A 26,772-nucleotide genomic window follows, 5' to 3' on the forward strand; every position below is an offset into this window, starting at 1 on the left:
TCCTGTGTCTAATGATTCAGTTAACTACAAATTCCACACAGGTGTTCCCAGCAACTTGGTTTACAGTTAATTTTATTTGTAGTCTTAAGTATTTTTTCTATGTCAAGAATAGTCAAGCTGGAGAGATGATAAGTGGTTAAGAGCAGAGCACCTGGGTTTGAGTTCTAGTACCCACATGACGGTTTAAACCAGCAGTAACTAGTTCCTGGAAATCTGCTCACTCTTCTGAATTTCGAGGACACAGGAATGCATGTGGTACATACATGCATGCAGGCAAAACACTCACACATAAAAAAAAAAAGTTTTAAGAAAAGCCAAATTGATATATAACCATGGATTCATGTGTTCAGTTTATAAACTGTCTTTTTTCCCCTTTGAGACAGGATTTCTCTATGTAACAGTTCTAGCTGTCCTGGTGCTTGCCCTGTAGACCTTGAACTCACAGATATTGACCAGCCTTCCTCTACTTCCTGAATGCTAAGATTAAAGGCATGCACCAACATTCCCAGCTATAAATTGTCATCTTATGCTTTCCCTTTTGACTTTAGCATGTAATGAAGGAAAAGAAAGGAGAAGTTTTTATAGCAAATACACAGAATAAATATTATAAAAACAGGCTTTCATGGAGCTTATTCTGGCCTTAAAGCCTTTCCTTTGTGGCTAAGAGGACCTTGAACTCTTGATTCTTTGGCCCTAACTCTTTTTTAATGCATTTTTTCTAGCTATTGAAAGGGTAAAGATTATTCTTTGACTGCAGGGGAAGTTAAAACAGATTGAGTATACATACCATAGCTGACCAGTTTTGTGGTTTACAGATAAAGTTCATGTCCTTTATATTATTATTTGTAGTAGCAATATTATCCTCTCACCTTGCGCCCACCAGACAGGGTTTCTCTACATAGCAACCCTGGCTGTCTTGGAACTTGTTTTGTAGACCAGGCTAGTCACAAATTTAGAGAAATCCACCTGCCCTTGCCTCCCGAGTGCTGGTTTTAAAGATGTGCTCCACCATGCCTAGATGCCCTTTATATTAAATACAAGACTTCATTGCTTATCTAATGTCTAGTTTTGCCTCTCATCTGACATTTCTTTAATTCAACCATTCAAACTTGTTTTATCAAAGTGGATCATATATTTTTCCTTCATGCCTTTTAGGCATCTTTATAGAACTCCTGTGTTGATGCTATAGTTCTTATCGGCTGTGGTTTTTTAACTCTCGGAGTACCTTTGCAGGTGGTTTTAAATTAATTCTGACCTGAGGGAAATTTATATCTCTTTCTTTTTGAGACAGGGTGTCACTATGTAGCTATGCTATCCTGGAACTCAATTATGTAGAATAAGCATGGCTTGGACCCACATAACTTCAGTTGCGTCTATCTCCTGAGTGATGGGATTAAAGACATGCTACTACACCTGGCTGAAATTTCTCTTTCTAATGTAGATTAAAGTATACCAAATGGAAAGTCTTATCAGTGTTTAACAGAAATTGATATCAGGCCAATTCCTTGTCAAAATTTGCTGTAAATTCATGCCTCTTAATAATTTTATAATAGTGATTATAGTTACCTACATTTATTAAACACTATGTACTCAGATATATTTATGTTACAAAAAAAAGATTTTTGAAAGCAAAGGATATGAATAATTTTTAGCATACAAAATTCTTTTGACTCATTAACATTCATCTTTTTTTCTTCACTAGATGATGAATAAAGTTTTTGGAGGCACTGTGCATAAAAAAAGTGTTAGAGAAGATGGAGTTTTTAATATTACAATGGATAACACATGCTCATTGTTTAGGTATTATTTTTACTTACATTAATTTTTGTGTCGACTTATACATGTATGCCATGATGTGTGTGTATCAGAAGAGAACAGCTTTTGGGAGTTGGTTCCCACCTTCATTAGGCTTGGTGGCAAATGCCTTTTTCAACCCAGCTATCTTCTTAATCCCATATATTTTATTTATATAAGTATATATTAAATTTTTGTTATTTTTGTGCTTGTGTGTGTATATATGTGTATGTGTGTATGTTTATGTATGTATGTATATATGTGTATGTATTTGTATATGACATAGGGCATGTGTGGCTGTTAGAGGATAGCTGGGATTTGATTTTTTACTTCTATGTGGGTTATAGGGGTCAACCACTTCAAACACTGTGTTTCTTTTTTGTACTAGAGCTCCACCTTGTCTTCTGGTTGTATTCATTTCTAGGTGTTTTGTGAACAATCAGGCAATGTATTTTTTTTTTGAGTAATCAGTACATTTCTAATTGCTTTGAGAGATTATAGGATTTTCATCCTATTGTTTTGATTTCAATGCCTCTTGCTCTTAAGCTATATTTATTTGTGTGTGTGTGTGTGTTTGTGTCTATGTGTGTGTTTGTGTTTGTCTGTGTGTATGTATGTGTGCGTATGTGCTTACCTGTTGAGACAAGAACAGGTAGTGCTATAAGTGATTGTGAGCCATCTAATGTTGGTACTGGGAACCAAATGTGGATCCTCTTGAAGAGATGTGAGTGCTCTGAACCACAGAGCTGTCACTGCAGCCCCATATCTCTTACATTTAATCTGAAAATCTTGTTTACTGGCTACATAATAACCTGCATTTTACTGTACATATAGCTGCAGAATAACAGTATCAATATCATTTTAGGTGTGTATGTATTTGTGTGTGCATGCATAGGCACTGTATATGGTCTGTATAGTGTGTATATGCACACATGCACAGAAGCCAAAGGAGAATATTGAACACCCTACTCTCTGCTCTCTGCCTTATTCTCTTGAGCCAAGGTCTCTGACTGAACCTGGAGCTAGGCCAAGAAATACCTGTGACATTTCCTGTTTCATTAACCCACAGGAGTCCCAGATCCACATGTGGCTGCAACTGGCTTTTTATGTGGATACTGGGGATTTGAACTTAGATCCTTGTGATTACATTAAGTTACCGAGTGAGCCCTCGTTATCCATTTTAGTTGCCCTCTTTGAGATCTAAAATCCTTTATTGGCTTTACTTATAAAAATGTTATTTATATAAATATAAAAATAAATTATATAAGTTTATATATAAATTTAATGTTCATATAAATTTAATATATGTATAAATTCTAACAGTTGCATTGCTATGTAACTTTTGCCCCCTAAATTTTCTTAAGCTACCATATAATAAACTTCTATTTTTGAACAAAATGACTGTCTTAGGGTTACTATTACTGTGATGAAACACTATGAACAAAGAGACTTAGGGAGGAAAGGGTTTATTTACCTTAGGCTCCCACATCACTGTTCATGATCAAAGGAAATCAGAATAGGAACACATGCAGATCAGAGGCCTAGAGGCAGGAGCTGATGTAGAAGCCATGGAGGAGTGCTGTTTATTTCTTGTCTTGTGCAGCCTGTTGCCTTATAGAACCCAGGACAACCAGCCCAGGGATGGCACCGTCCATATTAAGCTGCCCTGCCTCCCCCTTAATCACTAATTAAGAAAATGCCCTACAGGCTTGCCTCCAGCCTTATGGAGGCATTTTCTCAATTGAGGTGCCCTCCTCTCTGATGACTCTAACTTGTTTTATGTTGCCATAAAACTAGCTAGTACGATGACTTGTTGATATGGTTCTTATTGAGGTATTTATGTGTACATTTGAAAAATCTTTGTTTTTATATGTTTAGGGGTCTTCAGAAGGAAGAAATTGTTTTACTTACACATGGAGACAGTGTAGACAAAGTAGCTGATGGATTCAAGGTTGTATCACGTTCTGGGAATATTGTGGCAGGTAAAAGTTTTAAATTTGGAGTTTCATCTAAAAAAATTTTAAGAGTAATCATGATGAGATACTTTCGTAATCTATGTGAGATACTTTTAAATAAGTTTTCATTTAAAATGTTTATTTTCAGATTTATTGTGTTTGAGGGTCAGAGGACCTGTTAAAGTTCTTGCTCCCCCTATTTGTATCCCACTGATTGAACTTAGTTTGTCAGGTTTGGCATCATGCTCCTTTACCCACTGAGCTATTTTCTTTCTTATTTTTTCTTAGCTGTTGTCAACATGGTAGAAATTATTCAGAAGTCACATAGTGCTTTAAAATATTTAAAAATAATTAATTTATTCACAAATGCATGTGTCAGTGTATGTGCCCAAGAAAGTATGAATGGTGGGAAAGAAAAATTAAAGTGACTGCTGTCTGGCTCAGGCATAAAAACAGCAGCAAATAACCATGTGTATAAAAAACCAGGTGCTTGGGTGTGGTTTGTGTCTAATCCACTGAGCTAGGGGTGGGTGGTGTCTCCTTATTTCAAAAAGCAAGCAGAAGTAGTGAGCCTTAGTGTGATTAGTGTTGCTACTGTTTTGAAGTGTTAATGGCAAACAGAGGTCCTGTGCTGGGACTATAGTGAGAAACACAAGTAGAATATGCATAATTTGAGCAAGGGTAAATCTGACACAAGAGTGAGGTAGTGGAGGCTTTGAGTGATTGTAAAATTTTGGCTTTATTCCTGGGTAAGTGGTGGTCTGAATAAAGGATAGTTATGATCTAATTATGGGATTATGTTACCGCGAGGAAAAAAATAGACTGATCATAGTAGAAACAGGAAGGTGGTATATTCTGGTGATCAGAGGAGAAAAGGTGAAGTTTAGAGCAGGATGGTAGAGCAGGATTGTGATAATGCTCTGAATGGATAGATAAAAGATTTGTTTCCTGGATTGAGTATGGAATAGCAAAGGTAAAACAATCAAGTTTTAAATACTGGACACCCCCCCTCCCCCCGAGTAACAGATGGGTATAATTTCTGTTTTCCTAATGGGAAAGAACTCAGGAGTTTAGGTTTGCACACAAAACTCAAGATGATGGGTTAAACACCAAAACAGGGGTGCCTTCAGAGGAGAAAGCTAGTCTGGAGGTATACAGATGAGCTTAAGAATGGAACATTAGGAACATTAGAATGTCGATTCATGCGTGTATGAGGAAGACGGCTTCCATGCAGAGGTAGGCCAGGAGAAGAGGGACGAGCAGCCAAGAATAAGAAGTAGCAAACAGTGAAATAAGTAAACTGAGAGTGGTATCCCAAAAGCCAAATAAAGTATGGAGTGCTTTGATCTTGAGCCTGCCATGTAGTGCCCGCCCTACGATCTGTTCCACTAATCGGGCGAAGGCCTAGAGATTGAAATAAAGACAAGACAGCTGGTCATTTGTTCAATGGCAATGTCGGAATGCCAAATGCCGAATGCCATTTATTAAGGGGAAAGAACGGGTTTAAATACTGACTTACAGCTCAGTGGAAAATTACAGGAATTTTAGGCTTAGCTCCTCCCCACGAAGTATGTGTTGCCATGAGGTGTGTGCTGTCAGTCACGAGGTGTGTTTTATCAAAACAGGAAGAGTACCAACAACAGCCTTGGGGCAAGGAGTTCCAGCCAACAGCTTCAGGCTTGCTCAGGCTGCCTGGGGGGAGGGGGTTCATGCAGGGTCCTACACTGCCAGGCACGAGTTAGTTACTTAAGAGTTGAGGCGAATTTCTTGATGCATGGATCATTAAATATGAATAGTAATGCCCATGTGAAATCCCTAGCTCAGCACCTGTTGCTTGATAGATGATTCATTAAGCACTATAGTCAAGTAGGTGAAATCAAATAGCAAATATCCCTAATGTGAATATCTGAAATAGTCCAAAACCATTTGATTACTGACTTGAATTCACAAGTTCCAAATTTTTTGAGTGCCCCCAAATCCAAGTTACAGTCAAAATGCAAGTACACTTAAAATACTGTGTTATTTTAGACCATTTGTCTATGATGCATATCAGTGACTTTTATGTTTATACTTGGGTCTCATACAAAAATTAATGCCAAACTATTTGTGTGTGACAAACTTTTTCTGATAAGACACACCATGCATTTCTACTTACCACAGATAGGGAATCCATGATACACCAAAGTATAAATAACACCAAAGTCCAGTTTAGTGAACTCATAAGTTTCACTGGATTATTACTACATTAATATGAGTGAGGTTACTTACAGGAACAGAAATGACTTAAACAGCTGCATCACCAAAGTCTACCCCAGCATGGGTGACACCTCATAAATCTGGGAACCTGGAGCACACTGCACACTTGTTGGCATCTCAGCAGGTTGGAGAGTGTCTGTTCTAGGTTCCTAAACTGTCTAAACATCTGTCCAGGCAGCTGGGTTGTTTTCTGCTTCTTCCAGGCAGCTGGCCGGGTCTCAGCCTTCTTTGCAGCTCAGCTTCTCCCATTTTGGAGGGACTGATTTTATTGCTTATTATGGCTGGTCTAGTCAGTCTGGTCAAAATTTCAGGGACTTCTGAAGCTGTTGAAGTTGTTTACCTTCCTGCTTAAGGTACTTCCTGTAAAATGGAATGTTTCAATCTTAGACATCTTAAACACTTCTGGACCCAAACATTTCTGAATAGGGTTGTTCAATCTGTATTTGTAGTTAATGAATCTCAAAAAGGAAATAATAGAAAATACTGAAAAGTTTGATGTGTGGTTTTTAGTTTGTTTGTTTGTTTGTTTGTTTTATGTTGGGAATTGGGGGTTGTCGAGTATATGTGGAAGCCAAGACTGAGTTGAAAACCAAAGTAATGGTAGAGAAGTGAGAATCTAGTGAAATAATCTCAATCCTGTCCTTCAGCTAATTTTTTTTTTGCTGTATACTTTATAAAGATTGTGACAACATATTTCTCTGTAATTAAAAGTTGAAGTAAGGCATGTACTTTTAACATAGGAGAAAGATTCTGAGGAATTGTGACTCTTAGTTGTCGTTTCTTCAACATAAAATTGTTTTGTGGCTGTTTTCTCCATGAAGGTATAGCCAATGAATCTAAAAAGCTGTATGGTGTACAGTTCCACCCTGAAGTTGGCCTTACAGAAAATGGGAAAGTAATACTGAAGAATTTCCTGTTTGAGGTAGCTGGATGCAGTGGGACCTTTACTGTGCAGAACCGAGAACTTGAATGCATTCGAGAGATCAAAGAGAAAGTAGGCACATCAAAAGTATTGGTAAGCAGTTCATCACCTGGGGCTCTAAAACTTAAGCCAGAAATACTGGAACCCAGTGCTGTGTTGCTTAACCTTGACAACTGACAAGATATATATATGTGTGTGTGTGTGTGTGTGTATATATACATATACATATATAGTGTGTTACATCATTTATGATGCATAGCTTTAAAATAATACTCTACATATCTTTATGGAGCACTTTTAAATACTTATATAAGGTGACAGTGTTTATTTCTTGTTTGTTTACCCTGTTTGATTTTTTTCCCTTCATTTTATTTACAGGTTTTACTTAGTGGTGGTGTAGATTCAACTGTTTGTACAGCTTTGCTGAATCGTGCTTTGAACCAAGATCAGGTTATTGCTGTACACATTGATAATGGATTTATGAGAAAACGAGAAAGCCAGTCTGTTGAAGAGGCCCTCAAAAAGCTCGGAATTCAGGTCAAAGGTATTACTTATATACCACACCATGAATTATCTCTTCAAGCCTACTTTTCCCTATAAACCTATAAAATACCTTTTCCTTCACATGTATAATGTTCTCTGTTTCAAAAAGGGCCCAGTCACTTCTTGGCCTTTTGATAAAGATTAAGTGTAGTATCAAGAAGTGTTCAATATAAGACTTAGATTTTACTGACTATTGTACCATTTTGCATCTACCATTCTATCCTCTTTCGTTTGTCTTCCCTATCCTCTCAAAATCTCCCTTCTCTCCCTGATTTCATAGTATTATTTTTGTAAGTATCTGAGCTCCTCTATAAATATAGGTTGTTTTGCACACAAGCTCAAACAGAGAAAAGTCTATAGGTAGCCAGACATGCTTATTGTGTGTATCTGTAATACTAGCTACTTAAGAGACTGAGGCAGGACAAGCATTTGATATGTTGACAGGAAGGAGCTTGAGGGTAACTTGACTAGGTTAAGAGGACTTACAGGTCTTTGGTGGACCCTAATTAAAATAGCTGGCTACTTACGGAAGCCTATCAGTAGTTATGTTCTATTACTAAATAGGGGTCATAGCTTTTACTCCTCAACTGCTTCCCATTTGACAGTACTGGGAATTAAATTCAGGGTCTTGTTTAGGCAAACACTTTGCCATTGAACTAGCATGATCTCTTGCTCTTGTGTAATAATAAATAAAGGGATATTCAGGTCATTCTAAATGTATGGTTATCAGCCTTTGAAAAAGTTTGGTTTCTGTGAAGGAGCCACTGCTTTTAACTGTCTTGGGGCTATATATATTGCTAAGGTGTTCATTTGTTCTAGTGGAACATTAAACAGACAAAGCAACCAGGACCATTGACAGTGTTGAGCCTCATCTAAATGTTACAGGATTCTCTTAATGTATGTCCAGATCTGAACTCTTACTGCTGATTTATTGCTAGTTATTTATTGAACACAGGGGCAAAATAAGGGATATCAAAGGGTCTATCATGGTTTTCTTTCTGTGCCTTCATATGTTTATGATGTAAAGAAATACTTCTCCCATCTCTCCCAGTGATAAATGCTGCTCATTCTTTCTACAATGGAACAACCACTCTACCAATCTCAGATGAAGACAGGACCCCACGAAAAAGAATTAGCAAAACATTAAATATGACTACAAGTCCTGAGGAAAAAAGAAAAATCATCGGTGATACTTTTGTTAAGGTACCTTCCTGTCTTTCTTTCTCTTTTGGTTTTCAAGACAGGATTTCTCTGTGTATTTCTGTCTGTTCTGGAACTTGCTTTATAGACCAGGCTGTCTTCAAACTTACAGAGATCCACCTGTCTCTGCCTCCCGAATGCTGGGATTAAAGGCAGGCACCACCATGCTTAGCTAAGGAACCTTTCTTTTAATGTGTGCAATGTTCATTGTTTTATGTGAATTTTAGTGTGTTTTTATGATATCAACAGAATTAGCTAAGATACACATAAAGTGTGTTTGTGTGTGTGTGTGTGTGTCTGTTTCCTACTGACAGAAACTATTTTGGTTTAAAAAGCATGCTTGTTACTATGATGACATTTTAGCTATTTGCTGGCCCTGCACTTCTCCTGGGTTTACCAGTGGCCATATTTCAGAGAGTGCTGAAGGGAATATTCACATATTTTTCAGTCACACACAATGTGTATTTTCAGAAATTTAGTTTTCCTAGTTTGATGGATCCAATTTTCTGGTTGGTACTGCAAAGATTCAAATTTCATTAACTTTGTTGAAAAAATTATTTCTTAGAAGACTGTTCTGTTCTGCTTTCATTGATAACAGATTGCCAATGAAGTAATTGGAGAAATGAGTTTGAAGCCAGAGGAGGTTTTTCTTGCCCAAGGCACTTTACGACCTGATCTAATCGAAAGTGCATCCCTTGTGGCCAGTGGCAAAGCTGAACTCATCAAAACCCACCATAATGACACAGAGCTTATCAGAAAGCTGAGGGAAGAGGTAAAGGCTTGTGAGAAATTTTTCCATAATGTGTATACAGGGAACATTTCTCTTTTCCTCTGTCCTTTCTTTCTCCTTCCCAGTACTTGCAAAGGTAACTAGCTATCACCACTAATTGCAGAACATGCTTATTCTCACAAGGAGCCCAGTGCATCTGCTCATTAGCAGTCATTTTTCTTTCTAACTGTACTCTACCCAATCTTCTCTTGTCAACTCTAGACAACAACTGTCCACCAGTTTTGTTTTAATTTAATTTTGGAGAAGTGGTGTTTGAATATAGCCCTGGTTGACCTGGGACTTGCTATTGCAGGTCAGGTGGGCCTCAGATTTAGAGATCTGCCTGCCTCTGCCTTCCACATGCTGGGATTAAAGGCCACTATGCTTTGCAAACCACCAATTTCTGCTTCTGTAGTTTTCCTTGTTTTAGACACCATGTGGTCTTTTATGATTGGCTTTTTGCTTTGTTTTTTTAAAGATAGTCTCATGTATCTCCTGCGTCTCACTGATTATATAGCTAAGGCTGACTTTGGTGACCCTCCAACCTCTACCTGCTGAATGCTATGGTTATAGACATGGTCAACCATGTCAAGCTAGTATCTTAACTTATATATTTTCAAGGTTCATTTATAATGTAATCTAACCTCCCTTTTTACAGCCAAACAGTTATGTATATGTGTTCACATTTTTCAGTTGGTGGACATTTATTTCCCATTTAGGCTGTTAGAAATGATGGTATAAATACTAGTTGCAAATTCTTCTAGACATTCATTTTCTTCTGGTGGATACCTAGGTATAGAATTGCTAGAATAGCATAGTGTAGTGCTGCATCCCTGTAAACCCATCACTCAGGAAGTCTAGATGGAGGATCTAAAGTTGCATGGTCATCTTTAGCTACATACTAAGTTAAAATCCAGGATTACTTTGTTTCAAAAACAAAGTAATTCTTAAATTATATGTAATGACTTCAACATTTTGATTTCCTGGTAGACTGTTGTCCAAAATTCTGAGTTTATACATTCCCACTGGAATGATTTAAAAGTTTTCTTTTTTCATATCTTGTCAAGACTTACCTGGTTTTTTAAAAAAAATGTTATAGAAAACATAAAATAAATCCCATCATCTAGAGCAGACTAGTGGACTCTTTGTAGAGATTCTGGGTAGATTCTGTAACCTGCTCTGCTTGCAGAATTCACACTTCCTATCAAATGCCTTCCCTTTGTTCCTCCCCTACAGCCTGATAACCAACCACCCTTCACAGTAAATTTCTATTTGACTACCTTATATACTTGATACAGTGCTATCATACAAGTGTCTTCTCTTTGCTCATATACTGTGTTTTAATTTGATATGAGTTAGAATTATTTTTTCCTGGGGCTGGAGAAAATGGCTCAGCAATTAAGAGCACTTGGCTGCTTCCAGAGGACTGGAATTCAATTCCCAATATGCACATGGTAGTTCACAATCCTCTGTAATTCCAGTCCCAGGGGATTTGATGGTCATGCAATTAGTACATGTACATACATGCAGGCAAAATACCTTGACAGATCAATATATATATATATATATATATCTGTCAATATGTATATATCCATCCATCATTTTTTTGGTACTGTTTAGAAAACTTTTTTTCCTTGTTTTTATATTTTTTCTTTTAGACAGGGTTTCTCTTTATAGATCAGGCTGGCCTAGAACTCAGAGATTTGCCTTCTTTTGCCTTCCAAGTGCTAGGAATAAAGGTATCCAGCTCATTTGGGAAAATGAATCACTAGCATTAATTTTTCCAATTGTTTTGTGTTATATAAGAAATAGATGAGAGCTTGGGGGTGGGGGGTTGTTTCCCAAATACTGTGTTTTTGAGATTTTCTATATGTGTTTGGGTATTCTGTCTATATGTATGTCTGTACATTGGTGAGCCATCTCTCTCACCCCTGAATTGGTTTTTGTTTATAAAACTTTCAAGGCTTTTACTTTAAAATCTGTTTACAAAGAATATAAATGCCACTAAAAATATTCACCTTATACCTTCTAAGTCTCATTGGAGAAAATATTTTAAATGAAAAAGTTCAATTTTTAATTGGTCCTGTTTTCTCCTTGTAGGGAAAAGTAATAGAACCTCTGAAAGATTTTCATAAAGATGAAGTGAGAATTTTAGGCAGAGAGCTTGACCTGCCAGAAGAATTGGTTTCCAGGCATCCTTTTCCAGGTAAAAACACCCTTGGGTTTTATTTGTCTGTACACCTTGTGGTGGATTCAGTTCAGACCATTCTGAGTCAATTGTCTTTTTCTGGACTATGTGACATGACAAAAGGGAAAGGATGACAGGGAATAAATCCTTTGAAGTGTCTACTGGGTTTGTATCATTATATGACTCATTTTCTTCTGTCTTGTATTTAGATACTGTGTGATTCCTGGGAGTCTGGCAGATGACATTGCTGCCAGATGAGGAGATAGAGCATAGACATATTTTGATAACATTTCTGTATAATTCTTAGTTGTAGATCTAGTGTTTTTATACCATAAATGATATATTGTAAAGAGTACTGTTTTTCTTCCCGCCACCTGGTCTTGTCCCGCCGCCACGCCAGCCCCAATTAACACACAGAAACTCTGTATTTGATATAATCCTGTTGGCCTGTTACTAGTTTCTTATCAGCTAGCTCTATCCTAATTATTAACCCATTTCTGTGTATTTCCACGTGGTCTTACCGAGATCGGAGGAATGGCGGTTCTGTTCTCTCCAGACTATCTTGACTCTCCTTCCTACTTCCTCTTTCCTCCTTGTCTCTTAGTCCCTCCTGTCTTCCTTTCCTATTGGCCAACAGTGCTTTATTCATTAACCAGTATGAGAAACAGAATGACCTCTCCCATCAATATATAGTGTATGTATCATTTATTTCATGGAAAGAAGAGAGAATTAAAATTTGTGTTCTTCCTCTCCCTCCTTTTAAGGATAGGGTCGTTAAAAAAGAATTTGTTCTCTTTACGGTAGGTTCCTGTCACCCCCACCTCTCCCAGGTTGCCTTGGATACCCTGGGTTCAGGTGTTCCTCCTACCTTAGCCTCTCATGTAGCCACTGCCAGATCCTCTCTCTTAAGTTTTCTTATGTAGCATCTTGTTTGAATGCAAGAACTTCTTCCTTCATATTGAAGCACTCTTTGCACTATGCTTGTTCTATGTTACTAATTCACGGACATCAAGAAAGTGTTAAATTGTTATTTATTGTATCAGAAAAAATAGTGATATTTAAAGGTAGCAAAAAATAGTGATATTTAAAGGTAGCATTGTGACACTTGATCTGTTTTATTTTGAGATGGTTTAAGACAGAAACCTGTTTAGCTCTCTATAATAGGTGGTGGAAGAATGGTCTAATTAATTAAAAACATAGTAGTACCCTAGCGTGATGGCATATTTCTTCAGTCCCTGCACTTGGGAGGCAGAGGCAGGCAGATTTCTATGAGTTGAGGATAACCTGGTTTACATACCAAGTTGTAGGCCACCCAGGGCTATGTAGTGAGACCCTGAAAAAAAAAAATAGCCTCGTAGTTTGGAAGTACTGTAACACATAGTGCTCAGTGATATTCTTAAAGTACTCTTTTACTTGATCCTCTCACACACAGAAAAACCTTACTTTATTGTGTTTCATGGATGAGAAAACTTCTGGGTGAGGCAGTTTTCTAAAAAGTTAGTCAGAAAGCACTATTTTAGAGTTTTACCTCTAACTGCCTTCATAAACCGTTTTAGAAATAATTAGCCATTGTTGTAAAAATCTAGTAATTCAATATCTTCAGTCCCTAAGTATATACCAACAGAAGATGGTAGGTGGAAGTTGGCCCTGTGCCTTTGGTCATCATTTTAGCTAGGCAAAAACATTTCAGCTACTTTAAAAACTAATCTTGATGTTTATTCTAAAACTAGAAATGAGACTGCAGACTAATAGCTTTCATTTTGATTATAGGCATCTCAAGTTTTTTTTTTTATTATTTATACTTTCTGTTTTTTGTAAAATTTATTTTGTTTTTGTGTGGTTTGACTACATGTACGTGCACCATGGGTGTGCCAAGTGTCTGAAGTCAGAATAAGTTAGCCTCTGAATTTGTGGTGCTGGGAACTGAAACCCTGTCCTCTAAAGAGCAACAGTGCTCTCAACTGCTGAGCAGTCTCTGCACCCCGCCATCCATCCATCCATCCATCCATCCATCCATGAATGACTTTTGTATTTGGTAACTAGAATTATATCTTGGCATTAGGCAATATTTTCAGTTTTATGTTTTTGTTTTCTAAATTTTAAACAACATATGAATCAAGGTTGCTCATTATTTCTTTTTAAATTTATGTATGATGGAAAATTCCCTTAATAAAGAGATTTTCAGTAAATTGGCGTATATTGTGTTAATTAAAATACTTGCTGAGGAAAATTTTTGTGAGACTATATAAGTTAGACAATTGGGATGGGAAATTAACACCAACACTTAAAATGAAATGCCTGTGTTTATTTGTTTGATTTCATTTGAGATTGAATCCTAGGTCCTTGTACATGCTAAACATTGGCTCTACCAAAGAACATTCTCAGCCTTGAAATTTAGTGCTAGGAGTCAATTAAAATTAAATACCTTGTGTTCATTTAGAGGGTTTTATGTGTTAGAGTTACTTTCAGTTTTCAATTCAAATTTCATTATGAATTTTATGTTCAAAATTGTTATTATTTTGTAGGTCCTGGTCTGGCAATCAGAGTAATATGTGCTGAAGAACCTTATATTTGTAAAGACTTTCCTGAAACCAACAATATTTTGAAAATAGTAGCTGATTTTTCTGCAAGTGTTAAGAAGGTAATAAATTATTTGATATATCTGGTCAATACAAAGAACAAAGTAGATGGCTGTTAATATTCTTGTTTTAAAATGAAGTTATTTGTTTGAAAATTCAGAACAATACTTGTAGTAACTGTAGAAAGTATGACACAGAGACTACTAGTGGGATCTGTCTGTCTAACCAAAATATTGTATTGCTCTTTGGGACCCTTTTCCTTCTCCTTGACCAGCCCTGATAGGACAGTTTGTAACCTGTTATGCTCTGTACAGATGATATACCTGGGAGGAGGCCTGTTCTTTTCTAAAGGGAAATGGTGGAGGAGTTGATGTGGGCAAGGGGAGGGTAGTGGGAGGACTGGGAGAAATGGAGGGAGGTGAAACTTAAGTTGGGGTGTATTGCATGAGAGAAGAATGAAAACAACAACAAAAAACCAGGGTACTCATTGTTTAGAGGGATGGCCATGGTGCACACCAAGCTGTCTTAAAGAACTAGAGCAATAAAGTCATGTATAGATAAGAGCATTTACTATCAGCACACCTTGACTTGAGCAATTAAAGGCACTGTTTTTTTCCTAATGTTTTGAAGTAATTTGAACGAGATGAGATTTTGTTTTTTGTTGCTCTTTTTATTCCTTTTTTCTTTTAAAATCTGTATTACAAAAACTTGGAATAATGAACATCATCCACTGAAAGTAATCAGACCCAATGTCTGTATACCTCAGTGAGTGAACTGTGTAATTATAATATCTGTTTTAAGGTTGTGGCTTTAGCCACTTATCTAACACCCAAAATGAAGTCCAGAACATCTAGAAAAACAGTTAACTTTATTTTTTTTAAAATATTTTATTTTCTTTTTTTTTATTTATTTTATATTACAAAGTCCAATTAAATGAAAACAAACATTTATACACAATATTTGGGAATTTGGGCGTTGTTCTTTCCAAACTACTTCCTGCTGGTAAGGGGAGCTATCATGGGGGATTTCGAAGAAGATTCAGAAATCCTGGCTGTAGTCTGTAAGGCTGCTTTGTCCAGCTGTTTTGAATGTAGGATCAGCTTGTACTCTGTTTCAGGCGGTCTGGCATGATCAAACCACATTAGTCTGGAAGGAATCCACATCTTTTCATTTTCTGTGGAAACAAAAATAGAAATCCTTTTCCCCAGTAACTTGTCTTTGAACTTAAATTTTTGAGTCAGAGCATTTTTTATATTTAATTTATTGTTTTACATGTCAATCCCAGTTCCGTCTCCCTCCCTTCCTCCTTCCCTCCCGTTTACCCTCTCTGCCTTCTCACATGCACTCTAACCACCCTCCCCTCCCATCCCCCACCCCAATTCATATGTAGGGGAATGCCATCCAGTTGGGGTCATGTAGATCTGACAGGTCATGTGAAGTAGGGACTAGGGCTTCTCTCCTGTCTCTAGATTAAGGCAGTTATCCCTCCATGGGAAATGTGTTCGCACATTTGTGCACCAGGGATACATCCTGGCTCCACTGTCTGAGGTCTCTTAGACTGCTCAGTCCTTCTGGCTGAGAAACATATTCGGGGGGGCTGAGTCAGTCCCATGCTGGCTTCCCAGCTATCAGTCTGGTGGCCCATTAGCTCCTTCTTGTTCAGGTAAGCTGTCTCTATGTGTTTCTGCCGCCTGGTCTTGTCCTCTCCATCTGCATCTGGGTTCTAGTTCGACTCAGTGTTTATGTATGGGTGTTTGATCCTGTTTTCAACAGGCATTAGTTGAGGGCTCCATGGAGAAGTTAGTTATTGATCTCACTCTCCGGGAAGGGCATTTATGATAGCCTTACCACGGAAGCTCAAATTGTTAGTTGGGAGCAGTCTTGTAGTTCTCTCGACCTTTCTTTGTGTTCAGTTTTATCTTCAAACCAATATTGGCTCCCTCTTTTATGTTCTGTCTCTGTCTCTCTCTCCCTCTTTTCCTGTCTTCTATTCCTAACCAGGCTCAATCTTCCTGGTCGCACATGTTTTCCTTTCCTCCCCCTCGTTTTCTCCTACTTCTCTCTCCATTCGCTGCCCCCCCCCCCCGCCCCACTTCCCCTGAGCTCTGGGGGACTTGTCCCTTCCCAGTTCTGTGAGGGACTTTATATGAATCTCTTAGAATACACCTTGTATCCTGGTTCCTCTGGTGGTGTGAATTATAGGCTGGTGATCCTTTGATCTAGGTCTAAAATCCATATATGAGTGAGCACATACGGTGTTCCTCTTTTTGTGACTGGGTTACCTCATTCAGGATGGTTTCTTCAAGTGCCATCCACTTGCCTGCGAATTTCAAGATACCATTTTTTTCTGCAGTGTAGTATTCCATTGTGTAGATATGCCACATCTTCATTAACCATTCTTCAATTGAGGGGCATCTAGGTTGCTTCCAGGTTCTTGCTATTACAAATAGTGCTGCTATGAACATAGTTGAACAGATGTCTTTGTTGCATGGATGTGAATCCTTTGGGTATATGCCTAAGAGGGGGATTGCCGGGTCCTGTGGTAAACTAATTCCCATTTTCCTGAGGAACTGCCATACTGATCTCCAGAATGGCTGTATGAGTTTGCACTCCCACCAGCAGTGGAGGAGTGTTCCCCTTTCTCCACATCCTCTCCAGCATGAGTCATCACTGGTGTTTCTAATTTTAGCCATTCTGGCAGGGGTAAGATGGTATCTCACAGTTGTTTTGATTTGCATTTCCCTGATAGCTAAGGATGTGGAGCATTTTCTTAAGTGTCTTTCAGCCTTTTTGATTTCCTCTATTGAGAATTCTTTCTTCAGTTCTGTACCCCATTTTTTAATAGGGTTATTTGGTGTTTTGTTGACTAGTTTCTTGAGTTCTTTGTATATTTTGGATATCAGCCCTTTGTCGGATATAGGATTGGTGAAAATCTTTTCCCAGTCTGTGGGTTGCCGTTTGGTCTTGTCCACTGTGTCCTTTGCCTTACAGAAGCTTGTAAGTTTGAAGAGGTCCCATTTATTAATTGTTTCTCTCAGTGTCTGTGCCCCTGGAGTTCTGTTCAGGAAGCGGTCGCCTATAGCAATTTGTTCAAGGGTACCTCCTAATTTCTTTTCTAAGAGGTTCAATGTGGCTGGATTTATGTTGAGGTCTTTGATCCATATGGGCTTGAGTTTTGTGCATGGTGAAAGACATGGGTCTATCTGCAGTCTTCTACACACCATCGTCCAATTGTGCCCGCACCATTTGTTGAAGATGCTGTCCTTCCCCCATTGTATTCTTTTTTGTATTGTTTTCCTGGTTTCTATTTTGTTGATTTCAGCCCTCAAGTTGATTACTTTCTGGCATCTACTCCTATGGGGTGAATTTGCTTCTCTCTGTTCTAAGGCTTCCAGTTGCGCTGTTAATTCTCTTATGTGACTATCCTCTATTTTCTTCATATGGGCACTTAGTGCAATGAACTTCCCATGTAGCACTGCTTTCAAGGTGCCCCATAAGTTAGGGTATGTTGTATCCTCATTCTCGTTGAATATTAGAAAGTCCTTAATTTCTTTCTTTATTTCTTCTTTGACCCAGGAGTGGTGCAATTGCACATTGTTCAGTTTCCATGAGTTTGCAGGTTTTCTGCTATTTGTGTTGTTGTTGAATTCCAATTTTAAAGCATGGTGGTCCGATAAGATACAGGGTACTATTCCTATTCTCTTGTATCTGTTGAGGTTTGTTATGTCACCTAGTATGTGGTCGATTTTAGAGAAGGTTCCATGTGGAGCAGAGAAGAAGGTATATTCTTTTGTGTTTGGGTGGAATGTCCTATATAGATGTCTGTTAACCCCAGTTGAGACATAACTTCTGTTAATTCTTTTGTTTCTTTGTTTAGTTTCTGATTTGTGGTCCTGTCTAGTGTTGAGAGTGGTGTATTGAAGTCTCCCACTATAAGTGTGTGAGGTTTTATATGAGCTTTGAGTTTTAGTAGTGTTTCTTTTACGAATGTGGGTGACTTTGTATTAGGGGCATAGATGTTCAGAACTGAGACTTTGTGTTGATGGATTTGTCCTGCGATGAATATGAAATGACCGTCTTCATCTCTTTTGACTAATTTTGGTTTGAAGTCTAACTTGTTAGATATTAGGATAGCTATGCCTGCTTGCTTCTTATTTCCATTTGATTGGAAAATCTTTTCCCAACCCTTTACCCTGAGGTAATGTCTGTCTTTGAAGCTTAGATGTGTTTCTTGTATGCAGCAGAAGGATGGATTCTGTCTTCGTATCTATTCTGTTAGCCTGTGTCTTTTTATAGGTGAGTTAAGACCATTAATGTTGAGGGTGAGTAAGGACCATTGATTGTTGATGCTTGTTTGATTTTGGTTTGTTGTTGGCAGTGGTATTGTGAATATATTAGTTCTGTTTCACCCTTGGTTTCTGGTGTAGTTGGATTATCTGTTGCCTACATTTTTGTGGGCGTAGTTAACTTCCTTGGGTTGGAGTTTTCCTTCCAATACTTTCTGTAGGGCTGGATTTGTAGATACGTATTGGGAAAATCTGGTTTTGTCATTAAATATCTTGTTCTCTCCATCTATAGTGATTGAGAGTTTTGCTGGATATAGTAGCCTAGGCTGGCATCTGTGTTCTCTTAATACTTGTTGAACATCTATCCAGGACCTTCTGGCTTTGAGGGTTTCCTTGGAGAAGTCAGGTGTAATTTTGATAGGTCTGCCTTTATATGTTACCTGTCCTTTTTCCTTCGCTGCTCTTAATAGTCTTTCTTTATTTTGTATGCTAGGTGTTTTGATTATTATATGTCGAGGGGTCTTTTTTCTTTGGTTCAGCCTATTTGGCGTTCGGTATGCTTCTTGTACTTTCATGGGCATGTCCTTCTTCAGATTTGGAAAGTTTTCCTCGATGATTTCGTTGAATATGTTTTCGGCACCTTTGAGCTGGGCTTCCTCACCTTCCTCTATGCATATTATTCTTAGGTTTGGCCTTTTCATGGTGTCCCACATTTCCTGGATGTTTTGTGTTAAGGATTTATTGGATTTATGACTCTCTTTGGTCGATGGATTATTTCTTCTAGTTTATCTTCTTCGCCTGAGATTCTCTCTTTCATCTCTTGAATTCTGTTGGTTATGCTTGTGTCCGTCATTGGCCCAGCTTTTCAATTTCCAGCATTCCTTCCGTTTGTGTTGCCTTTATTTTCTCTATTTCAGTTTTCAAGTCTTGAACTGTTTCCTTCACCTGCTTAATTGTTCTTGGCTTTCTGTACTTTTCTTAAGGAATTTGTTCATTTATTCCACATTGTTGTTTGTTTTTTCCACCATTTCTTTAAGTGATTTTCTCACATCTTCTTTGAGGGCCTCTATCATTTTTATGATGGTAATTTTTAAGTCGTTCCCTTCTGCTTCCTGGCCTCTATCATTTTTATGATGGTAATTTTCAAGTCGTTCCCTTCTGCTTCCTCTGCTTTGTTGTTGTGTTCCATTCTAGTTGGTGTAGATTCCCTAGATTCTGGTGGTGTCATGCTTGTCTTTCTGTTGTTTGGTGTTCTTTTGTATTGCCTTCTTCCCATAGCTTCTTCCAGTAGGTGTTGGTGGGGTCTCCCCCTATCTCTATGGTACTTCCCCGGTGGGCCTATTTGGGTCTGAGATTCAATATCTGTAGCTCTGTGTGGTCCAAGCTCTCTAGGAGGTTTCTCTGCAGACAGGGATCCAGGGATGGGGTCAAGGATGAGGATCCAGTAGAAGTTGCGAGCAGGTACTCACAGTGGTCCTGCAGCAATAGGCGGATCTCTGGGAGGGGACCAGGACTCCAGCAGAGGACTGGAGGTGGGGTCAGAGACCAAGCAGGTGGAAATTACAGGTGGTCCCACGTGGATAGTCAGGTCTCCTTTGTTCAGGGTTGCTCAGAGAAGTCTCTGAAGTAGGGTGGACTGTTGGCTCCACCCTCTGTCCCAGTGCTCAACCAGAGTTGCAGGACCGTGGGTAGGGTATGGCACAGGGTATGGGGGGGTAGGCTGGCGGTGGGGATGGTTGGGGGTGTATCAGAGCTCCAAGGGTGCTCTCTATGGGGACTAGAGACCAACAGTTAACTTTATATCTTCTTTCATTATTCATGTGCATTATCTGCATTTACTCCTTCATCTAGTATTTAGTCTTTCTCGTAGCAAAGAGGACAAGAAAGTCTAAATATAAATATTAATTATCTTATGAGATATAGTCATGGTCCTCTCCTTCCTTTTCCTGAGCGCTAGGACTCCAGGTGTGTGCTACATCTGGCTGTAAGAGAGCTTTTGAAGTATATGCTTGCCCAGCACTAGAATTTCTGACATTGTTAGTCTGGGATTTGTCAATTGCTTAAGAAATACCCCCAAGGAACTGGCTGTAGGAAGAGCATTGACAGAGAAGATACTCAATGTACTAGAGGTATTGATAAGCAAATAAAGTTATGAGTAATATGGTCACAAACTTGGACTTCATAAAATAGTTAACTACAATAATGTATTTATTACTTTTTTTGTTTGTTTTTTGTTTTTCAAGACAGGGTTTCTCTGTGTAGCTTTGTAGACCAAGCTGGCCTCGAAGTCACAGAGATCCACCTTCCTCTGCCTCCTGAGTTCTGGGGTTAAAGGAGCGCCCCACCCCTCATCCCGGCTTATTTATTACTGTTTAAAAACTAAGAAAATATAAAGCATTAAAAATGTTTGTATTGACAAAAGGATGGAAAGGTTGATTCTTTTTCAGAGTCCATATTAATACTTAAAGGGAACTGTATGAGTTGAAATCAAGGATCTAACTTCAAACTAATAAAGGAGAAATAAATAGCTGGGAGAAAAAGAGCACAGAGATAAAAAATAGGTGATAGAAAACTAAAAATCTCAATATATGTAAATTTAATTTCTATTTTTTATCCTATTTCTGGTGTAGTATGTAGCACAAAGAACACACTACATGATCTGCTCATGAAAATATTGGTACAAGTACATAAGATTATAGAGGCCTTATTTCTTGCAACGTGAAAAAAAAAATGTCTGTTTCTTTTCTCAGCCTCATACCCTGTTACAAAGAGTCAAAGCCTGCACAACAGAAGAGGACCAGGAGAAGCTCATGCAGATTACGAGTCTCCATTCACTGAACGCTTTCTTGCTGCCAATTAAAACTGTGGGTGTGCAGGTGAGTTAGTTCACTCACTGGGATGGAACTTCTGCTGCTTGTTTTCACACAGTTGGAATTTGGAATTTCTTTGGAGATTAAATGTAAAATTATATTCCAAGTGTAAAAAGATAAAAAATTTTAAAGATGGTTATAAAGTGAGTGAGCTCTAAAGAACTGAACACTTGGCAAAGATTTTGTACATTTTGTTGTTGTTGTTTTTCTCCTAGCCAAAAGTAAAACATACAGAGAACCATTTACTTCATTGGTGGCTGGTTTATTTTTCTTTTAGAAGCAGAACCAAGAGGTTAGGTCCTTATTTATGTGTACACTTAGGAGATACACTGTGGCTTGAGAAACAGATGTGTAAGTACATGTTTAGCTTGTGGTCTCTAAGCATAGACTGAGGATTGACTAAAACACAACACAAAAACATAAGTTTACTTTAAACTCTGGGGATTTTTACTATGGTTTTTAAGTCATTTTTAATTTTTGAGTGTGTGTACACAGTCATATGACTGTGTTACATTCATATACCACAGTATGTGTGTGTGTAGATCAATTTTGGCCCTCAGTTCTCTCCTTCCATGTTGTGGATTGGGTCCTTTGTTGCCACATTTCATACTTCAGGATAGCAGACTGAATGAGTGATTCTTTCCCATCTCCTGTAAGAGTGGGTTGATTACACATGAATACCACCATATTTATTTATTTTTTCATAGCACATGAATTCCAGGGATTGAGCTGAAGTTGTTAGGCTTGCATGGCTAGCCACTTTACCTGCTGAACCATCTCACCTGCCTCTGTTGTAATTTAATTGTCTGTAATTCAAATGTTTACTGTGTTGATGACAACTATTGGGCTGCAGTGTCAAAAGGTTGATATGCCTGAATGCTCTAAGGTTGTGATAGAAGGTTATCTAGGCCAATGTTATCTCCTCTTTGTGTCATCTCTTCCTAGATTTTAAGTTTCTATTCTGACTTTCTAATTGTAAAATACGTGAGATAATAGCTGGGTTTTGTAATGCTGTTCATGCAAACCATATTAAGTGTGACATCAGGATCCTTCAGGGAGTTTCTGGTCATAAGAAGCTAAAGAAGCTTCTTTGCTGTTACTTTGGTGTTCAGTGTAAACTAGAAAAATAGACGTAGCTCAGACTGGTACTTCCCTTATAGTTTTCTGTTGTGTGCAAGGTTTGTCCACATCAGCAGGAATCACAGCATTGGATACAGTTTTGTCACAGTGCTTTTGTAGTGGAATGATTTATAGAAACAGATTATATTACTATTTTTTTCTAATGCTGGAACTCTATCTTAGATGCATTGGTCTGAGTTTTAAATCCTTTATTGAAATCCATGTATAGTTTTCATATTAAAATGACAGTCCAGCAAGGTGGCTCAGGTAGTAAAGGCATATGCTGCCAAGCCTAATGTCCCTGCAACCAAAATGGTCAAAGAGGAAAACCAAGTGTGCTTTAGCATATGTTCACTTGCAGATAAATGCAAACAAAGCTAGCACGTTAAAGTTGTACTTGTCTAGTTTTCTTTCCTTTTAAAAAGTTGCACTTGCAGCTTAATGTTTTTAAATGACTATTAAGTATTAGAATTGGTTGACTGATTTTCTTTCAGTGGTTTATGCATTGTTTCATTTATCATACTTGTTTGTTTTGAGGTTTACTTTGATATTTACAGGCAGATATCTGCAATGTAAAAGTAAAAGTGTAGGTAGGTTTTTCTTTAAACTTTCTTCAGTTCTTATGTGACACATCAGGTTCAGTCCCAACATAGTTACCAATAGTAGTAAAAATTTGAACTCCTGAGTCTACTCAAGAAACTTACATATTTGCAACTCCTGCAAGATAAGGAATTGTGTTGAAATAGTTCCCTTTATGTTTTTTTTCAAAGTTTTTAGTTGTTAATATAATACTCATTTGATGCATTTGTTTGATGACTGATTTCTTTTTTAAAAATGTATTTAATATGTATGGGTGTTTTGTCTGCATGTATGTCTACACAACATGAATTCAGTATCCTCAAAGGCCAGTAGAGGGAGTTGGATCCCCTGGAACTGGAGTTCCAGGTGGTGGTTAGCTGTGTGTGGGTGTGGGAACTGGACCTGGGTCCTCTGCTATAGCAGCCAGTGCTCTTTAACCACTGAGTCGTCTCTCCAGTCCTTATTTCTTTTTTGAAATGAAACTTACTGGGCATGATGGCTCATGCCTGAGGTCCCAGCACTTCAGAAGCTCAGGCAGGAGGATTGTGAGGAATTTGAGGTTGACCTGGGCTACAAAGTAAGATTGTTTCAATGTTCCGTCTCTAAAATAAGAAATAAAATTTACTCAGGGTATTCTACAGTTCTTAACAAAGTTAAGTTGCTTTAGTTGTTAGGTACTCAATTTTATTGTTCAAATAATCCATGTAGGCCCAGATAAAAGTCATATGTCATGATTATTCTGGCATGGGTCCAATTTATTTTTTATAAGTGCCAAAGTTAACTGACTTTGTAAAAAACATAAATACATTAAAAAAAAAACTTGTATGCTATTGAGATTTTTTTTGTGTGTGCCTCTAGCAGTAAAGCTAAGATGGTATTGTAAATACATACCTCTTCCCCCCTTTCAAATCACATTCTTTCAAGAGAGTTGAGATTCTTGATGTAAGAGAAAACATGCCACATTTGTCTGCATTTGGTTTATTACACTTAATGTGAAGATCTTCACTTTTATATACTTTCCTGAAAATGTCATTGCTCATTCTTCATTACAGTAGAATAAAATTTCATTATGAGTAAATATCAAATATTCCTTTTTTAAAAAGATCTATTTAATATGTATGTAGTGTTCTGTCTGCATGTATGCCTGCAGGACAGAAGAGGGCAGCAGATCTCATTACATATGATTGCTAAGAATTGAACTCAGGATGACTGGAAGAGGGGTCAGTGCTCTTAACCATCAGCTTGCCCCCTATTCTTTATCCTTTCATCATATAGGTTACTTCTGTACTTGCCTGTGCATTGTATAGCATAAACATGGTTGTGTGAATATTTCTGTGATATTGTTGAGACAGGGTTTCTCTGTATAGTCCTGGAATTCACTTGTAGATCAGGCTGGCCTCAAACTCGTGTGGATCACCTGCTTCTGCCTCCCAAGTGATGGGACTAAAGACATACACACTACTCTGGGCTGTTAATGTAGTTTTAAAAGTTGGATTTAACTGATCAGTGATTATAATTCTCTGAAAATTGAGTTCAGTAACCCATTTATTGAGTGACTGATTTGTGGTTTGCTTTTTATATATAAGATATTCTACCCCATTCTATAAACAGTTTATTCATACCACTTGTTTCCTATATTGTATAGAAGCTTTTAAATTTAATACAGTCCCATTTGTCAGTTAATGGGGATTATTGCTCATATGTTGGGTCCTATTAATAAAGTTCTTCTCTGTACATGTAGCCACTTTCACCTGATAAATTTTCATCTGTGTGCACATGGATGGTCTTTCCACCTTTTGTTGTCTGTTTCTTTTTTTATTCTCTCTTAATTTTTATCATAGATATCCTTTATGTTCTTAGTTAGTTTGGTTCCTTGGTCCTTAATTTTTATTATAGATATCCTTTATGTTCTTGGTTAGTTTGGTTCCTAGGTATTTATGCTCTTTTGAAGTTACTGTGAATGGGTCATCATTGTCATTCCTATGGCCTACTCCCTATCCCTGATTTCCTTGTCAACAAGTTTATTTTTAGTTACTGGTTTTTATGTGTTGGTTTTGTATCCTGTTACTCTGCAAAAGTGTCGATCAGATCTGATAGTATTGTGATAGTCTTTAGGATCTTTTCAGTATTGGATCATCATTTCTAATTTGTTTTCAATTTGGTTCCTCATTGAATATTTCTACATGATTGCTGAGTTTTTCATCCCTTTTCCTGCTCTTTTTTTTTCTCTACATTGAGTACTTTTCCCCCTCTCCGGGTCCTAGATGGAATTCCATCAGCTTGCCTTGAATAGCCAGCCTAGTTTGTTTTGTCTTTGTGTTTTTTGTTTTTTGTTTTTTTTGACTAAGGAACTCATAAAGTCCAGGCTGGCCTTAGAGACTATGTAATGGAGGCTGTAGTTGAAATACAGCCATTTCCTATCTCTACTTGCAAATGCTGGGATTATAAACAAATGCCAGCACACTTAATTGAACAGCCTACTCTTGAGTCTATTCTAAGTACCACCTAGAGAACGAAAAAACTACTTATTGATTATCTGTATTAAATGGTACAATATATAAAAGTACATTTATACTTGAGTGAAGCCCATTAATATATCTTCAGTGATGATAAAACTGGGAAAAAATGGTAAAACTATTGTATAGTATGCCATGGAATTAAAATCATTTAGGGTAAAGGAAAAATAGTGAATGAGATAAAAAGAGGCAAGGAAAGGAGAAAACCAAAAGAAGTAAGGTTAAATAAAAGAGAGAAATAAGAAATAGAGAAGAATGTTGTGAAGCGGAAAAGCACAGAAGAGTATTTTTAAAATCAGCAAAGAAAAACCAAGAATAGATTTCCTAATAGTGAGGGGAAAGATGCATGATCAATTTTATATAACTAAGAGGGAAACTAAAAAACAAACAACAACAACAAAAACCCCAAGCAAACAAAAACAAAAGACTGGGTGGTGGTGGTCCTCTCCTTTAATCTGAATCTCTGGAGTTTGAGGCCAGCCTTGTCTATAGGACAGCCAAAGCTATATAGAGAAACCTTGTTGAGGTGTGGGGGGTTCATAAAAGCAAAGAAATAACAAGCCTGAACCCCAGTGAAACAAAATTGGAAAAACTACTATAAAACACAGGGACAAAAATAGAAGATACAGCTTTTTTAGTGGAACTTCCTAGGCAGTTGGCTATGTCAAGATGAAGCTGAATATATCCTTCCCTTCCATTGGCTGAAGTGGACAATGAGTGAAAGCGTCATATAGTCGATGAGAGGCGCATGACCACAGAAGCAGCTGCTGATGCTCTAGAGAAGAGTGGAAGGATTACGTGGTCTGAGTCAGTGGTGGGAATGGCAAATGAGGTCTTTTCATGAAGCATGTTATCTTGACTCACAGCAAAGTGTGCTAGTTGTTGAGTAAGATGCATTCTTGTTATAGACCAAGGTGAACCGAAGAGGGGAAATGCAAGTCTGTTTGCAGATGCATTGTGGATGCTAATCTGAGTGTTCTCATCTTGGTTATTGTGTTAAAAAAAGAGAGAGAAGTATATTCCTGGACTGACATACTATTGTGCCTTGGCAGTTAGGGTTCAAAAGAACTAGCAAGATCCAAAAGCTCTTTATCTCTGCAAAGAAGTTGATGTCCAACAATATGTTGTCAGAAGGCCCTTAAACAAACAAGGTAAGAAGCCCAGGACCAAAGTACCCAAAATGTATTGTCATATCA

General features: G+C 37.8%; 1 protein-coding gene across 1 annotated transcript in view; it reads left to right on the forward strand.

The window, feature by feature from the left end:
* Positions 1–26,772, forward strand: part of Gmps (guanine monophosphate synthase) — a 49,477-nt gene that overhangs the window by 16,936 nt on the left and 5,769 nt on the right. The window contains exons 4-12 of the mRNA XM_051198670.1: positions 1,703–1,800; positions 3,673–3,776; positions 6,827–7,020; positions 7,306–7,471; positions 8,522–8,673; positions 9,269–9,442; positions 11,540–11,645; positions 14,153–14,268; positions 21,243–21,368. Of these exons, the coding sequence (XP_051054627.1) occupies positions 1,703–1,800; positions 3,673–3,776; positions 6,827–7,020; positions 7,306–7,471; positions 8,522–8,673; positions 9,269–9,442; positions 11,540–11,645; positions 14,153–14,268; positions 21,243–21,368 (1,236 nt within the window). The remainder of the gene's footprint in view (positions 1–1,702; positions 1,801–3,672; positions 3,777–6,826; positions 7,021–7,305; positions 7,472–8,521; positions 8,674–9,268; positions 9,443–11,539; positions 11,646–14,152; positions 14,269–21,242; positions 21,369–26,772) is intronic.

The sequence above is a fragment of the Phodopus roborovskii genome, unplaced genomic scaffold, assembly GCF_943737965.1.
Source record: "Phodopus roborovskii unplaced genomic scaffold, PHOROB, whole genome shotgun sequence".
In the NCBI taxonomy this organism is placed as follows: Eukaryota; Metazoa; Chordata; class Mammalia; order Rodentia; family Cricetidae; genus Phodopus; species Phodopus roborovskii.